This window comes from Ictalurus punctatus, chromosome 8, assembly GCF_001660625.3.
Source record: "Ictalurus punctatus breed USDA103 chromosome 8, Coco_2.0, whole genome shotgun sequence".
NCBI classification, from domain to species: Eukaryota; Metazoa; Chordata; class Actinopteri; order Siluriformes; family Ictaluridae; genus Ictalurus; species Ictalurus punctatus.
Window position 1 is genome coordinate 17,456,122 of NC_030423.2, and position 18,483 is coordinate 17,474,604.

At 36.4% G+C, this 18,483-nt stretch overlaps 2 protein-coding genes across 2 annotated transcripts; both read right to left on the reverse strand.

Moving 5' to 3' along the window:
- Positions 1-2,478: 2,478 nt before the first annotated feature.
- Positions 2,479-7,995, reverse strand: LOC108268501 (troponin I, cardiac muscle). Its single transcript, XM_053682394.1, has 7 exons — positions 7,891-7,995; positions 7,193-7,337; positions 6,712-6,756; positions 6,444-6,575; positions 4,025-4,114; positions 3,701-3,874; positions 2,479-2,627 (listed from the first exon to the last, which is right to left on the reverse strand). The coding sequence occupies exons 2-7, from the start codon at positions 7,193-7,195 to the stop codon at positions 2,541-2,543; spliced, it is 531 nt and encodes a 176-aa protein (XP_053538369.1). The 5' UTR covers positions 7,196-7,337; positions 7,891-7,995; the 3' UTR covers positions 2,479-2,540.
- Positions 7,996-8,371: 376 nt separating this feature from the next.
- LOC108269051 (troponin I, slow skeletal muscle) lies at positions 8,372-12,506 on the reverse strand. Its single transcript, XM_017474564.3, has 5 exons — positions 12,368-12,506; positions 11,140-11,271; positions 10,955-11,044; positions 9,074-9,247; positions 8,372-8,965 (listed from the first exon to the last, which is right to left on the reverse strand). Exons 2-5 carry the CDS (start codon positions 11,242-11,244, stop codon positions 8,879-8,881), a joined length of 456 nt encoding a protein of 151 aa, XP_017330053.2. The 5' UTR covers positions 11,245-11,271; positions 12,368-12,506; the 3' UTR covers positions 8,372-8,878.
- Between the last annotated feature and the right edge of the window lie 5,977 nt (positions 12,507-18,483).

An 18,483-nucleotide genomic window follows, 5' to 3' on the forward strand; every position in this document is an offset into this window, starting at 1 on the left:
TCGTTCTGCACAGCTTCCAAACACGATTCACGTTAACTTAAGTGGTGTAATAAAACATCTTTATTGGACCCGGGACATGCAGGAGTAGCGGTGTGGTGTAGTTTGGATGCTGTCTGTTGGTGAAGCTGAATTCCATAAAGTATATTGTGATGGCACATTGTGATACACTGAGACAAAAAGGGAGACACACTCATTTTATGCACATTGAGACAGTTTTTGTATGACACACCATCTGCAGAGTTAGATATCATTGTTGAAAGTGACACGAAACTGGTTTGGTCAAAAAAAAACTTTTACAAAGAGTTCTCCAGGTGTCACTGGACATCTCATTTTATAACTCAGTAATTCAGTGTAAAGAGTAATTACAGTGAAACTACTAGGAATAGGTATGCAGTACAAAAGGTAAAGAGTCTAAATCTGGATTTTAACGGTTATGTCTAGCATGAATAAGATTATATTGAATAATTCTTAGGTCAATTGGGCTAATTATTCAGAATTACATGAATGTGATTATTTCCAAGCACCATGGATGAGCAGCTCATCTGGGATCTCGGCAGCATAAATCACTGGGTTTTTTTGACGTTTGGAAGCAGGTGGAAGCTTTGTCTTATTGTAACGTGAGCTCTCTGTATGGACAGTGTCCATGACAGAGGTGTCAAGAATTATCGCCGGCCCTTTGCCGCTGACTTATTTTTAGTCCTAATGTCCACTGATACCGTTTCTACAAATGCAACAAGTCCCTTTACTTAAAAAGGTGTTGTGTTGTGATCTCGTTAAACTACCAAACTGGCAGCAGATCCTAGCAGAAGTTTCGTCCTTATGTCACTGGTTCGAATATCAAATAATACAATGTTCATATGCTGCACTGGCCTGAATCTGACCATGTGAGTCTAATGAGCTTTGGCTGTTTGATGTATCAAGGTTAAGTTTCTGTTACAGAAATACACACAGTGTGTTTGATCAGTCAACAACCAGAACACATTTCTATTGTAAGAAAAAATGATGAGTATGTCAAAGATCTCAATGAAGAATAACTTTATTACAGCATGACAGTGACAAAGTTCATGAAGCACTTCGGGTTCATCTGAGTCAAAGTGAACCCCGAACAATATCAGCACAGACATTTTATACTGTATTTCAAACCAGGTAATGTAAAGAAGTTTCATTCTAAATGTAAATTAAGGATAGCATTTGATGTGATCACTTTCCGTTCTCACAGTATGGATGTTGTTACAGGTGTAACCCCCAAATGGTGAGGTGATAGAGCTATCGAGACAGATGTCTTTCTGAATGATAATTACAGTCACGTAGCCCTTTGTTCAGGGATGGTTCTTGATGTCCCACTGCCATTCCCATGTGATAACTGTGTGAATGCCACTTTAGGCGGTATTATACACATATTGCTGAGACTGAGATAAATTGTCCCTTTGATAATTCTGCCTTTTTGAGGATCAAGCTTATTCTAACAGAGTTCGGGGTGGAATCTGCTGAGAGACAGTCTGTAATTTCTTACACTGTTCATTCGTTTCATTTATCTATACATTATTTTGTAATGATTGCTTTAATTCTGCCCAAATTAAATTAAATTACACAAACCTGTTATCAGTCGAGCATGTCTCATCATGAAAGTAGAAAACGGTTTCAAATCTTTTTTTTTTTTTTTTTACCACTATGCATCCTTGATGTAGTAGCTTTCGACCCTCAACCACATTAAATATGATTATATTGAAATATTTGTGATGTGTTTGGTGATTCTGGTGTTAATTTCTTAGTTAATGTGCTTTTGTTCTTTGTTTGAAACGTTATCTTGCAGTTGTCTGGTGGCCTTATGTCAGAGTTCAATAGCATAATTTTTTTAATCAGACTCAAACATATGGGATAACTGTCAGTTTTTAGTTTCTGTCATAAAGTTAGCTCCGAAAAACAAAACAGCATGAGCTTCTTGTCTCAGAGACATTTAGTGTCATGTTTATGAGAAAAGCAAATGATGGACTCAAAGTTCCAGAATGCAGTGCAGCTATACGGTGCAATTACAGCAGAGACTCGATTCGGCTAGTTAGTGATAAACGACATGATGAGCACAATGGTGTTGATGGCTATATTAGCATGAACGTTTAAACATTGTGGAGCGAGATTACAAATTAGAAAGCTAAAGAAGACTAAAGTGCTGCTGCATTGCTCTGTTTAGGTAGAGCTCGATTCCTGTGTGGAAAACTATGAACCTGCAGTTGATCAGCATTGTGAGTAATATAGGAAACCATTAACCAAAATGAAAATAGACTAACATGTGGATGACAAAAAGATCAGGATTGAGTCATGAAATAATTCTTGGATGCCTTGATGATTAGATATTAATTATAATATTGACAAGTCATTTGGGTTGAATTTTTCTATTAACTTGTGATCATCCAGAAGAGAATTTATAGAGCAGCGTGAACAAATGATCACAGGAATAATCATACAAGACTAAAATCGATGTTGATGTACATTTAAAAACATTTATTTAGAGAAAACAGTGTTGAAAAAGAGTAGTGTAGGTTTTATTGCCCAGCGTCAAACAGCTTCTTCCTGCCCTCCATACCAGACTTGGCCTCCACGTTCTTACGCCAGTCAGTCACCTCCTCTTTCTGCGGAAAAGAATAACAGCGTTTGAAACAAGACAGAGATGAATAATTACACCTACTTTTCATGACACAAAGATAGTAAAAGGATTTAGTTAATTTTACTATAATACCAGTTGATATCTACAGATTGGTTAGTAACAGCGCTATCTCAGACTGACTAGAGTTACTTTCTAGCTAGAATCAAATGCCAATTTTTCTTCCAATGCTTTCTGAGATATTGGTCAGGGGGGTAGACTGGAGGAAGATGTGCAAGATACTCCTCCTATCTAGGGTCATGGGGGGGCCTGGAGACTATCCCAGGGGACTCATCGCAGGGCACAATCGCACACACACACTTACACACCCATTCACACACTACAGACAATTTGGAAATATCAATCATCCTACAACGCATGTCTTTGGACTGTGGGAGTACCCGGAAGAAACCCCTAAAGCACGGGGAGAATGCAAACTCCGCACACACACAGGGCGGAGCAGGAGTCAAAATCCCCAAGCCTGGTGGTGTGAGGTAAGCACCCCACCACTAAGCCACCATGCCCTCCCCCAATCATTCAACATTTTCTATAAAAACATGATGATATCAAATATACCGGACAGCATTTATTCAGTATTATATCTGAATATTTTATCTAATTACATCAAAGTGACTGTGTTGACTGAAAGTATTCAGAGTATTTTGACTAAATTGTTTGTCTTTCAAAAGTAGTGATTTATGTGTTTGTTACATTGTAACATAAGATTTTTCTGAAGAGTGCGCCACTCAGTTTTGAAAGAAAATATTTTTTTGTTTTTTTGGAGGATTTTATTTGACATTTTCTTTTCATATGAATGAATGAATGAATGAATAAGATTTTGTACATCCACAATCATAAATCACAAATCAAGTATATGTAGTCAGACACCATTTTGGCACTTCTGAATGTTAAGAGATTAGGTATGTTATTGTATAATATTAAATATAATGTTGCATAAATATGTTACATGTAGATTAATGGATGTAGAATCTCTTACTCTAAATGCCATGTTGTTATTTAAGTATCATTACATCACTTTTTCCTCTCTGCAGTATCCCTTACCTTCTCTTCCTCTTTCTTGACTGTTTTGAGGTTGGCCTTAAAGTCCACTGACTCCCTGAATTTGGCTCCCAGAAGAGCACCCAGCATGGCATCAGCCGAAATCTTCACCCTCTTCAGGGCAGGTCTCTTCATTTTCCCTTTGAGTTCAGAAATTTTATGGGACAGCTCTGCAATCTGAGGCCAACAATTTAAAATGCAAGCATGCTGATTACTTTAATAATGTGCTAATATAGAACAAGGAAACCATAGATGCGTGAGTGAACTGTGCTTTTAAAAAAAATAATAATAGAAATATACATAATCTGATATCTTTGGAATTTGTACCTCTTTGTCATTTTTGCCCACTTTGACTGCAATGTCATATCTCTCTTCATCTATTGCATCACTCTTTTGGTGGAGTTCCCTACATAATGTCTGAGGATGATTAACACAGAAATACATAATTGTGTCATCAAGATTTGCAATGGACTATATTTATAGTCCTATAAATATATGACTATAGGAAAATAATCAACAGTGGGATGCTCCCAAAAACCCAATTATTTTCCAGAAATTGCACATGTTTTTCCTGTAATACCACAATTTGCCAACATTTATCATCTTTAATGTATTACATTTGGCAGATGCCATTATCCAGAGTGATTTACATTTATCTCATTTTATACAACTGAGCAGATGATGGTTAAGGGCCTTGCTCAAGGGACCAGCAGTGGCAGCTTGGCATTGCTGGGATTTGAACTCATGACCTTTAATCAGTAGTCCAACATCTTAACCACTGAGCTACCACTTGTACCTTATTAATAATATGTAATGTTCTGGAGCATCTGTGGAACAAGCTAGTTCCTGTTATCACTACATTATAGCAGATATAAACAGTTGTTCCCCCCTCAGCCACTCGTTTACTTTGTTATGGTTAATAAGATTAAAATACACAGCTTGTCATGCTACCAAGAAACCAGAAAGGATAAAGTCCTCTGTCCTGAAGACTTTCCCATGGCAGAAAAACTACTGACTATTACAAAGCCCTGTCAATGGAGACTCTTTTCATAAGTGTTAAATTAAAACTTATGATTTGCCTTGCAACCAAAACTAGCATTAAATAAAATTAATGTTCCATGTGGAGGCTGAGAAACAATGTCTCAAATCATATTCCAACATCAGCGAGAATCTCTGGCATATACAGACAGGTGTTACTTACTTAAAAGACATGTACACATACAGTCGCAAGGAAAATTATTTAACCCGCATTGCAAATCAGGTTTATTGTCAAAATTTACAGACTTCCAGCTGTTTGCAATGAAAAGATCAAACAAAAGCAATTGAAATAGTTCAACATAACAAATGCTTCAAGTGGTTTCCCCAAATTCAACTGAAAATGCAACATCTCTAGTTTCAAAATTATTCAACCCCTTCATGGCAAGCATCTTTAGTTCTTAGTAGAGCACCTTTTTGCTGTAATGACCTGCTGCAAAAGAGATGCATAGCTTCTGGCTGCGTTCCTGCGGAATCTTAGCAGATTACTCATGAGCAATGGCCTCCAGTTCAGTAATATTCTTACATTTATTTATTCATTTAGCAGATGCTTTTATCCAAAGCGACTTACAAATGAGGAAATACAAGCATTTTTGGGTTTGCGTGCTGCAACCACCTTCTTCAAATCCCACCAGAGATTTTCTATGGGGTTCAAGTAATGTGACTGTGATGGCCCTTTAGAATCTTCCAGAACTTCTTCTGCAACCAAGCCTTGATGGAATTTGAGGTATGCTTGGGATCATTGTCCTGTTGGAAGGTCCAATGACACCAAAGCTTCAGCTTCCTCACAGACGGCATGACGTTTTCTCCTAGGATTTCCTGATACTTCAATGAATCCATCTCGTCTTCCACACGCTGCAGGTTTCCAGTGCCAGAGGGTGCAAAGCAGCCCCAGACCATCACCGAGCCACCACCATGGCTTGACTGTGGATAGAGTGTTCTTTCTTCATTCTTCTTCCTCCAGACATACCACTGATCCATCATGCCGAAATTTGTTTGTTTAATCATTCCAAAAAACAGAATCCCAAAATGTCTGTGCCTTATTTATATGATTTTGAGCAGACTTTTCTTGTGCTTTTGGATCAGTAGTGGTGTACGTCTTGGAGTACGGTGTACTGGAGTTCTGGCATGAAAACCTTCTGTGTTTAGTACACACCTTACTGTGCTCACTGAAACCTCAGTGCCTGTTGCCACCAAGTCTTGCTGTAGGTCTTCTGCAGTCACTCGAGGGTTTTTCACAACCTGCCTTCTAGGATATGTGGTTGCAGCTGTTGATATCTTCCTTTTTCTGGTATTTAATGAATTTTCTGCCCCTAGCCAGTTCAGGTTTGTGTTCCAGCTCAAGCACACCTGGTGCAACTAAGGAAGCCCTTGATTAGATCAGATTAGACAACACCTGTTTTGCATATTTGTGCTGTTGTGAGGGATTCTATTCAGAGGGTTGAATAATTTTGAAACTGGAGAAATCATTATAAGTTGCATTTTCAGTTGAATTTGGGGAAACCACTTAAAGCATTCATTGGAGTTGAACTATTTCAATTGCTTTTGTTTGATTTGTTCACTGAAAACAGCTGAAAGTCTGTAAATTTTGACAGTGAACCTGATTTGCAATGGGGGTTGAATAATTTTGATTGCAACTGTATAAAATAATTGGCTTTTTAAACATTAGCGCAAATACATAAAATATGTCATATTAGTGATCAAACCCAACCTGTAGCTCCTGCAACGACAAGCCAGAGAGTACCAGAGGAGAAATTGTCTCACTCAGGACTCTTTCTCTCTCCCTCTGTTTCTCTTCCTTCTCAGTTGCAAGCAGTGACCTTGCCTGCTTCAGGATTTTAGTCTGAAAAGAGAATCAGCCGTTTTGAACTCTACTATAATTGCTAGTTTTACTGCAGGATATTTTCTGTGTCATTCATGTGCAAGGGACACCACTCGGAAATTCTGTGCATTTCTGGAAGGAAGGAATGTAGACAAACCTTCAGGAACAACCTTCGTGATGCCGAAATCTTGGGTTTCAGTTTCTAAAAATATGGGCGTACATTAGCAGTGTTGAGCTGGCACAGATTCTTACTAGTAAAATATATTAACCACTTCAACTCTTGACTAAATATTCAGTTATTATTCAGTTACTACTATAAGCAATTCAGTAACTATAGTGAAATTAATAGAAAAATTAGGGAAAGTAATGGGAATCTAGTCTTGGGAGTTGAAGGAGGTTAAGGAGTTAAATTTTATTTGCTCTTTATTTTGTTCTGTTTAGATTATTAGTGGTTTTACTAGTATTTGTAATAGAATACATAAAGTATTACTAATGGACTCCACTTACACTTATTTTACTACAAAACAAACAGTATACTCAATTGCTTTAGTAGTAAGTTGCACTCTCGTAGTATTCCCTATTACTTTATTAGAAAACCAGCACTACTGTAAAGATGGAGGAGAATTTTGCTGACTCACCATTCTTGAGTTGTAGATTATTGTTGAGAAAGATGACAAGAAAGTGATCAAAGTTTGGGAAAAAATCAGTGAAACATTTGATGAAACTTGTGCTGGAAATTAGACATGACTAGATAGATACTTACGCCTCAGACATTGTGATGTCCTGTTAAAAAAAATCATAAATAGGACATAGGAAATCTGTGCGACTAATCAGCAGAAATAATTTTTTATTGGAATATTGAGGTTGCAGTCTTGTCATTTTTATAGGACAGTAGAATGTTAGGCTTGTGTGTCCAAGTCATTCATTTTCTCTCACAAGTATAAATGCCCTTGACTTTGCAAGAGACATACAATATCTCCTTATATCACATGTTTATGTTTAGGTAAAGAATATCTGTATTATCATGTAGTCAAACAGTATTATTCAAAATATGTTAAGATGAAATGTGTGGGGGTAAATAAGCAACACAACCTAAAAAAACGTTGAATATTAGAAAATGGTTCTTAGTGGTTACTTAAAGTTTAATTAAAGCTATATAACAACTTGGCAAGGCTTAACAGATATTAGAGGTGTCTATGTTAAGCCAAATTTCATGAGAAAAATCAAACCTCTAAAAGCCAAGAAAGAAATAAAACAAATAAACCACACAGTTAATTTCATACACCGGTCTATATTCTAGTTCAATAAAACATTCAATAAAGTTGTGAAAACATACCTGATCTGTGCAGGAAAAAACAAAAAGCGTGAGGAACGTGTGACAATGCAATAATGAGATTATGCCGGTTCAGGTTTGATGGCTCCAGTAGCCTCTTGTGAGTGGAGCACTAAAATAGACTTTAACCTTTGAAGTTCCATTTACTTAGCCTGCCCACTACCTGGGTCAACTACTTTCACATTGTTTGACCCTACAAGGGGTGACGCCTGCTAGAATAAATATGTGATCCAACAGTGAAAACCATAAACTTTGTTTTAAACTTACTTATGATTTCTAAACCAATTTTGACTGAGTAGATCCTGGCTCCAATAAAATAATTTTTTTACATGGACACAATGTAAGTAGTGTCATAGCCAAACAATATGTGCTATGTTGAACCCTTGGGTATATTTTAGTAGCTACACACCAACACTTTTGTCTGAATGAAAGCAGATTTTGTGATCAAATGGAAGCACTGGTTGAAAAAAAAACACACACACAATTATTTCATTAATACATCGCATCATATTTAATTGTGGAATGCCATTACACTGTGAGTTGTATTTCCAAGTGACTAGAAAGCTTTGCAATATTCGCCATCTTACAAGGCAACACTACACCACAAAAGGTCAAGTACAGTTCATCCATCTCTAATCAGATTCATTTCACCTATCGTATCATATTCTACCTGTACATGCTGACAACAGCCGGTTTGACACAAGGGCCAGCATGTTCTGAGACCCAACACAACTTTGGGACACAAAAAGTATATCTACAGTCATAAATACATGGAAAGTCACAGATCACAAATAATTTTACAAGCAAATTGAATATGAACAGTTTTGATTTCGTTCCATTTCCACAAAGATGTCTTCTCGTCTTGGGGCACCTTGTTCTTGAGTATGCCATCTATTTGTTATGAGTTTTCAGTTAATGTCACTTAACTATGACATAAAGTTACACAAAATGAAACATGTTTACAGCAGACTCTTCTGCATCTAGAAACCATTTATTGACCAGCAGTAAACAGCTTCTTCCTGCCTTCCATACCAGACATGGCTTCCACGTTCTTACGCCAGTCAGTCACCTCCTCTTTCTGTGGGAAGGAAAGTCGTAATGAGAAGTGCTCACTTGAATACAATGTTCAGGATACTGACTCATTAATAACTCAGATCTCCTGGTGGAGCATCATCATAAAGCTTACCTTCTCCTCCTCTTTCTTGACTGTCTTCAGGTTGGCTTTAAAGTCTGCCTTCGATGACATTTTGGATTCAGTCAGAGCACCCAGCATAGCATCGGCAGATTTCTTCACCCTCTTCAGTTTGGTTCTGTTCATGGTGCCCTTTATCTCTTCAATCTTCTGTGTCAGCATTTGGATCTACAGCAAAACAGCATTTGTGTTACTGAAGTTAATCTTTAGATTAACCCCTTCAATTCCCATCAGATATTTCAGTATTTAGGAACTTCTATTCATTGCAGTGACTGTAATAGGAACAGTGTGTAGTTACAAGAGTGAAGAAAGGGTGCTTAGACCCACTGATTGGATCCTGGGATTTTAAAGTGAATGAGCTCATTGCATAAACATGTCTGCATTTTTCTTAGTACTGCTCCTGCATTTCCAGTTATTTCACTTTAAATCCCACAGTGGCAGGACTTTACAGTCAGTGTCTGCAAGAATGCTAATGATGTTCATCATATATGCAAGTATACTTGCAAAGCCTCTTCTAGCAAGCTGAAGAAAGGCTTCAAACTGTATCTTTCATCATGCACACACAAGTATGAAGTTAGAAAATACAGATTTTATATAAAATTCATTAAAAAAAACCTTAATAAATATAAATATAGGAATAATCCAGGGTGTCCAAAAAGTCTCAATACATAAGGGAAATTAACACAAAAAGTCTTCCAAAATTTTTCATACTCAGTTTATATTATATATTATATTTTCAGATAGCCTTTAAGAATATCTTTGACAAAAGAAGAACATATTAAAATCCTTCTCATGACTGGACTGGGAAGCTGTCGCAAGGTTGCACAGGACTTTGAAGGGTTACTCAACTGCATTTATGAATGCAAACAATGGAAACACTGCACTATTTCATAACTGAATTGCATAATAGCATAAATATGTGCTTCTATATTCATTAGTCTTCCAAACTCAGACACATTGATGTGCAGTGATATCTGGTGGTAATATTAGATGGGAGGCTAAATCTAATATCTATCAACAACTTGACAATGAAACTATTAGGGTAGAGCATCATTGGCATAATAAGAATGTTTTAGAGCAAACTATTACATACACACACAGTTTAAGGCAGATTACAGCTACATTCATGATTTTAAGTGTCTGCAGAGTCCATGATGTTTTTCCTCAGAACACTAAATGGTAAACAGAAAAGCTGTATTCCTTTTGTGTCATTTGTATTTTAATTGGATAATATGTGTTTTTATTAGGCATTTTTTGGGGGGAAAGGATGTCCACTTGTTTTGTGGACATTAAATAAAATAACATTAAATGTAACCATAAATGGATAAAAAGTATTGCTTGTCATTCATTAATAAATGAACAATTATAATAGTTGACAGTTTGTTGTGATATAATAGGTATAAAACACTTCTGGATGCATTGTTATTGGAAAATAATTAACTTCAAGACAGGATCATACCACCCCATAGTGGATTATTTTCCTATAACAACATGCATGCGCTGTAATTTTTTTTCCTGACATAATATATAAGATGATGGACTAAATAATCCACCTTGTACACGTTCATGTACACCCGTCACTATGTTTCAAATGTGTCTTCTCAAGCAGTGTGAAAAATATCAGCACAAATGAAGGGAGTGTCTCCCTCTGTGTAATCAGCTGATACAGCTGTCACTGATGGACTGCATAAATCAACAGTCTGGGCTAGAAAGAAATCAGGCCCAGCACTGCTTCTTCATACCATTCTTTGTATATTTCTTTCGACCACTGGTGGTGTTGTTGTGTTGGTTAAACAAAAATCTGAAGTAATCCACTTTAAAACATTAATAATCTGATGTAGATGCCAAAAATGACAGCTTATATTTTATCGGTACCTCCTTTTCATTTTTGAACACTTTCACTTCAAGGTCATATCGCGCTTCATCAACAGTGTCTGACTTGCGGTGGAGTTCTTTGCAGAGCTCCTGTGAAGAACGTTTTTGAGAAATGATCAACTGTCAGGATTTTACAAAGCTCCATCTCATACATTACTAGCAGTAGTGTGGTACATTGTGTCTACCTGCAGCTCCTGTACAGACAGTCCAGAGAGTTTGAGTGGAGGGACTCTCTCGTTCAGGGCACTCTCCCTCTCACGCTTGTTCTGCTCTTTCTCTGCTACAAGCATAGATGCTGCCTTCTTCAGCAGCTTGCCCTGTTGAGGAAAGATTTAAACAGTGAGATAGTGTTACTGAACAGAGCTCCACTAGACTGGGCATACAGAGTAATCACTTGATTTACACCACAGCACTGTTGAATTCTCAATTCTGATTGGTCAGAATATAGATGGTGATTAATCATCTATAAACTCTGACAGTAGTGCTAATAATAATGTTATATGTTATTATATTATACATAAATTAGCACTTTTCATTTGAAAAAAATGTTGTCTGTGTGATTTTTAGACTGACGGCATTCTTAGTCTGTGACCTAATGCACCAGTATTGGGATGCATTTATTGACAGAGACTTCAAAGCACTTCTGTAAGCCGCTCTGGATAAAGACATCTGCCAAATGCCGTAAATGTAAATGTAAATATTATATGTTATAATCTCAGCAGTAACAATTAATTCAGATGGAACTGTATGGTAGATGCTCCACATAATCTAAGGCTAATGGTAAACAGACTATAATGTGTTGTTATTTAACAAAGCAAATGATATAATCATGGATATGGTGAAGGTTGCTTTAAAGAGATTTAAAGCCTTGTTTAATGTTTATGGAAGGAGTCTCCAGTGTCAGTGCTTTGTAACCATCAGTAAACTTCTAACATGAAAAATTGCAGGGTTTTTTTCTTTAATTTTAAAAGAGTGAGAAGAGAGGGGTTGGTGAGGGAACGATACCAGCTGTTTACAGCTGTTATAACAGAAGTGATAAATAACAGGACATAAATGTAACTATAAATGGATAAAATGTATTATGTGTCATCCATCCATCCATTTTGTGTACCACTTATCCTACACAGGGTTGCAGGGAGTCTGGAGCTTCTCCAGGGGAACTTGAGGCAGAAGGTGCGGGACACCGTGGACGGGGTACCAGCCCATTGCAGGGCACAATTGTGTACAAATGTATAATAGTTGACCATTTGCTCTGATTATAATAGGAATAAAACACTTCTGGGTGTGATGTTATTGGAAAATAATTTACTTTGAGATGGGATCACACCACCCCATTGTGGATTATTTACCTAAAACAGCGTGCATGTCCTGTAATGTTTTATTCCTGACATGAAATATAAGAATGGGACTCACTTTTAGGAATAGCCGGCGTGTGGCTGAGATCTTGTTCTTTTTCTGAAAGGGAAAAAGAAAATATGTTACTGTTTAAATGAAACATGAATGAATTCCATTTATTAACCTCTTAAACTTCCAGCTTATTACTCAGTATTAATATCTTATGGCATGGTGTTCAGTAACTACCATGAATTACTGACTATGTTTACTTGACCATCAATAATCAAAATCAGAATTTTTGAATATTCCAAAATCAGAATACTCTAATTAGTATTGAGTCATGTAAACGACACAATCTGATCGCCCGATTCAGATTAAGAAAATAATAAAATAAAATAATCGGAAATTTGTTGCATGTACTTATTCAGAAAATCCACTGAAAGAAGATATAAAAGCGCATGCTCAGTCCGCAAGGAATTGTGGGTGCTAATGGATGCTTAGCTGTAGGCTAGGTATTTAGGAATGGCAACTCAGGTATACCAGGTATACCTACAACAACCATGTAATGTGAATATTTTGATGCTTGTACTTATATAAACATCGTATTCAAAATATGGCTGCAACCCGAATATAGACCTTAAAGTGCACCTATTATGGTTTTGAAATGTGCTTAATTTTGTTTTAAAGATCTCATACAATAGATTCACGTGCATCCAAGGTCAAAAAGCACTTTAATGTGCTCATAATTTGAACTGCAGCATTACCTTTTTCCCCCAGTGTCACAAACGACTCGTTCAATGATCCATTCTAAAGGATTCATTCTAAACTCCTTCTTTCAGGGAGCATACTCTGCTCTGACTGGTCAGATGTCCCAATCTGTTGTGATTGGTCTACCGCTGTCAGCGTGTGTTGAAAAGGAAACGCCCACTACCATAACGAGTTTCAGCTCAGTCTGTTCGCGAGAAGCCGATGAAGACCAGATGCGGGGCTTTTTGTTACAAACCTATGTAGTTTAGTACAGGAAGTAAGTCTGGAATTACTAATGACGCATTTCAGCTGTTCAGAATCGGTTCCTTCCTTTGGGAGTCAATAACTCTGTTTGTTGTGCGCTTAGATTTCTGAAACTTTGCAGATGTTTTTACATTCACAAACAGCTCTTTAACACACTACATGAAGGGTAATATTTGAAAAACCATAATATGTGCACTTTAAATGGAATTTGATGTGCATGTAAATGTAGTCATTAAAGAGATAACTAATACAAATGTATAGTATGAAAGTAATTAAATGTACAATAGGGGTTAAAGGGGTTCAAAGCGATTTTTAAAATTGCATTGCAATATAATGTGAAACAACTATGAAGTAGAAGATTGCATGGTTCAACTTACCGGTCTGTGTTGTTATTTAGAGAAGGGAAACAAAAAAGAGAACAAATATTGATCAATTCAAGCAACATTTCTTTGACTAATACTCATTATTACAATTATATAATCAGCAACAGGTTGTCACATTACCCTTCAGACATAGTTCTCTTTGTGCCCTTCAAGAAAAGGAAAACACAGTGTTACTGATGCTAAATAAATACAATTTAAAATAACAATTAAATCAGTCCTGATCTAGTTGGAAAGTATGTCTAACTTGGTTGGTAATCATTAGGAAACATTGCTTAATACCAATATACTGTTTACCAAGAGGACATAAAGCAAGTCTGTCAAATTTGACAAAAGACAGTTTTATCTTAGTTCCAACAGACTAAATATAGATCTGTATTGCAGCACATGATGTTCTCTGTCCTGTTCCATATATTTGTTCATGTTATATTATAGCTGCTTAATTGAAGGCCATGAGCTGCTATAAGTATTCCTGTCTGGGTATATTTGAACATTGTTACCGCTCCATCCTTTACCCCAGAAACATTAGCAGCTGCAGCCTTGACACTCCTGGATGGCAACAGTCTTGGCTACCAGGACTGAAATCTTTATAGAATCAACCACACAACAGGAGCTTTCATCCTTGCACCCCAATAAAGTTGTCATAGAAGGCTATGGACTCAGAAGACTGTGTTGTTTTTTTGTTTGTTTTTTAACTTGTTCTTTTACATAATCCAGCACAAGTCTTGCTCAAAATTAGTGAGGTCAGTCATTTCTTTAAGAAACTGTCCCCAAGTCAAGTCAAGTCAAGTCAAGTCAAGTCAAGTTGCTTTATTGTTTATTTCAAGCATATACAGCTGGTACAATACACAGTGATATGAAACAACGGTCCACCAGGACCATGGTGCTACATAAAGCAACACACTAACCACACAAGGCGACACAGAACTAAATAAGATCTACACATTTTTACATAAATGCACGTGAAAATAACACAAGACAGTACAGTACTACTAAAACAGGACAATAGGCACAGTAAGTGACAGTGCAGCACCGAGCAGTACACAGTTCTAGTGTGGAAGTGTCCGATATAATAACTAGTGCAAAAGATAGGGGCCAAAGAGTAACAATATAATTTTAAAATGGTGTAAATGTAAACATAACATGCTATGACTTAGCATTCAGCAGATAAGCTTAATCCATATATGGACATAGCACGAACGCCTTTCATCCAGTGACTGACTGGTGATTATGCCAGCACATAGAAGCAGAGCTAATAAAGGAGCAGATACAAAGGGCTAGAGGTGACTCCTCAAGGTCTCCTGTTCACATTCGTCCACAGCAGCAGTGGGTCTGAGGTCAAGCTGAACAATGTGTTAAGTGTACTTGCAAACCTGGTACTGAAGTGAAGAACCCACACTGTAGTGCACGTTTTAGTATTCATTAGCTGATTAGATGAATGGAGTGTGTTGAGAGCCCAAATACACCACAAACACAATTAACAAAGACACTGCACATACTAAACAGGACAGTTTATTGTTTTACCAGCTACAATCAAGCAAGATTTTTTCTTTTTTTAATTGCTTTGATATTTGCTTGCAGTATTACCCAAATAGTTTTATTAGAGTAAAACAACAACAACAACAGCAACAACTGGGGATCTAATCGCAGTTCTAATAGCCATATTAATGCTTTTTTTAAAACACATTTCTCTTTGCTCCTGAATGTGCTTTTCATCTTTAGTTTTCAGCTCTCTCATTTCCATTATATCACAGCAGTTTTTAAAAGCACAATTTGAGCCTCACACAGATCAGATGTTCTAGATAGTCTAAAGCACAGTTTGTGCAATGTTCAAGTGTATTTAGCGCCTCCTCATTGCGTAAATCGGATGCCATTTGGGTCTAGTTACAGTACATCCTTCCATTTAGGATTGCTGACTAGCACAGAAGAAACTAGCTGTAGTATTTCAAAAAATACTTTCCCTCTAAATTAGCCTTAACAAACTGTTCAGTGCACATATACTCTCATATATGAGCACGGAACAGTATACAGAATACATAATATAAACAATTCCTCCTATCATACACATACAATCAGAAATAAAGGAAGTGGACTTTTCCTTTTCAATGTGCTGGTTCATTGTTTTGAACTTTATCTGGGAAGGTGCATGTGTTGTACCTTTAATTAGTTTTTATAGTGAAGCTTTTAGAGTAAAGCTCTCAGTAGTCCTTAAATTTCAATTATGTGAACTGTATACTTAGATACATAGGCTACTGTACTGGTACCACCCCAGCATGAAGGAACAATCCAGCCTACTATTTTAATTTCTGAGAGTGTGAGGTTTCAAGACAAACAATATTATCCACCCAAAGTCATTGAGTTTGTTGTAAGTAAAACAACTTAGTCATAATCAATCCAGGCAGCTAATATTCTTTGACACCGTCTCATATCTAGCCTTATTAGACAAGTCATGATCCAAACTTACCTTGGCCTAGATGAAAAAGAAGAAGAGTGAGCTGTGTGGCAAGGACAGAGAAGAAAAGGCATTTTATGATTTTTGGCTGATAGATTTATGGTTTGAGTGCTCTCTTGTGAATGGCTAACCAAAATAGAGCTGTTGAATTATTTCTGTTATGCATCTGTGTCCCTCTCACGTGTGCATTAGCACGGGAGCATGTCCTTCATCTCTGACTCCACCATTTAGTGTGGCATTCATATGGGGCTATAAAACTCATTCCTCACTCACACACACACACACACACACACACACACACACACACACACACACACACACACTGGGGCATCTTTGGAATTTTCAAAATCCACATAAATCAAGAATACACATACAGTAAAATTATCATAAATGTTTAAAACCAAGCACAATCATGCATACATTCACTGTTAACATTCAAGCAGTTCTGTTCTGTCAACATTCAAGCAGATAAGATCAAATCACATTACAAAATATTGTAATTGTAACACATGTAAATCAAATCCATGCCAATATTTAGCAGTCCTTATCACCAATGCTTTTAAATTGAATGACCTCCTTGTAAATACCGAGAAATTAAGGGGCATCTGTTATGACCAGTCGTGCCTCTGAAGACCATAAATGCAGAATGTGTTCAGCTGGTATGTTCCCCGCATATCTGTAGAAATGGGGCGAGGGCAAGATATAACTCAAGGGCCCTTACCCGCTCACTTGTGGACTGTAACATGGTTTGACTGTACTCATTTGGTCGTACGTAATCATAAATGTGCCAGCTTAAGCTGTTGAATGCAAGCATAAAGTTGACAAAGTGAGACTCTTGAAAACAAGTTCTTCCTTTTTCACTATTTATTGAAGGGACTGAAAATTGTTCAAAACAAAATAAAATCACTTTCAAAGACTAATGTGCTCCCTTGGCTCAGTAAACAAGAAGAATGAAACTTATAGAACTTTTTAAATGTTACCCAATCGGAGGGGAGCAACTACTTAGGGCAATCACTTGATACAGTACATCTATATTGTTCTACATGGGAAACACATATATAACATAACCAAAGATACAAAAAAAATCACCAACACACAGCAACAATCAATATCAACAAAACACTCCTTTCTACTACTGGAAGGGTTCTTACAGTAATGTTTGTGTTATCATCCAGTATATATTTATTAATTACATTGTAAATTCGTTTATCCCAACACTTAAAACAATTATCATACAATCACTGCTTAATCACCACTGACGATGTGTCGTGGATGTGTCAGCAAAGCAGACTTAAATAACAAGGCCCCAACACATAAATCTAAGGGGCATTTCACCAAGCGTAATTAGATGGGCTGCACAAGTCATGGGTTAGAAAGAAATCATCTCCAGCCTTTACTTCATACCATTCGTTGTATTTTTACTTACAACCATTGCTGGTGCTGTTGTTCTTGGTTCCACAAATGTAAAATAATAATAATACAAATTATTATTATTATTATTATTATTATTATTATTATTATTATTATTATTATTATTATTATTATTATTAATAATAATAATAATAATAATAATAATAATAATAAAAACTTCTAAGCCATTGCTAACAGTAAATAAGACAATACAAGTCTTTTTTTATCTAAGACAATTTAAGTCTTAGATTAAGTCTGTACTTTTTACAATTTCATTTATTTAATGCCTCTTTAATGTCCTGAGTATTGCACTCTGCTTAGATGCTAAACTGCAGTTGATTGTATTTGCATTACACATCCAAGCTTTTAATCTAATCTAATCTAATCTAATCTAGTCTAATCTAACTAATGTGTTACAATGTTTGGACTACTCAACAAATCCTATTAGTTAGTCTTGATCAACACACAGCAAAACGTTTCACCATGTAATTCATATCATTTCAAATTTAGACTGCACAAAATAGATTAATGAAGATGAATTGAATTGAATTCTTGTCATACTAAAATATATAATTTTTGAATCACAAATGGGTCTGTTTTTAGTATGGCATGATCCATATTAGTGTAATCAGTGAACCTATAATTATGGTCAAAACTTATTTTTAGCAAGAACTATAACTATAAGTAAGAATATGTGTAGAAGCGTGTTATCTTCATGAGCAGTGCAGTCGTTATCTGTAGCTGGCTGACAGGCAGGAAGTGGAATGTGTAATAATCTTTTAGTGTGAGCAACAATGTGAGGTCGACAGGGCTTCTCAAAGCTTCTTATAATACTGTACAATTAAATCTTTTATATATTATAATACTTGTCAGTATAGTGCTAACTGATTCCATAGCATTCTATAATAAATAAGATGGGATCCAAGCATGATGTCTTGTGT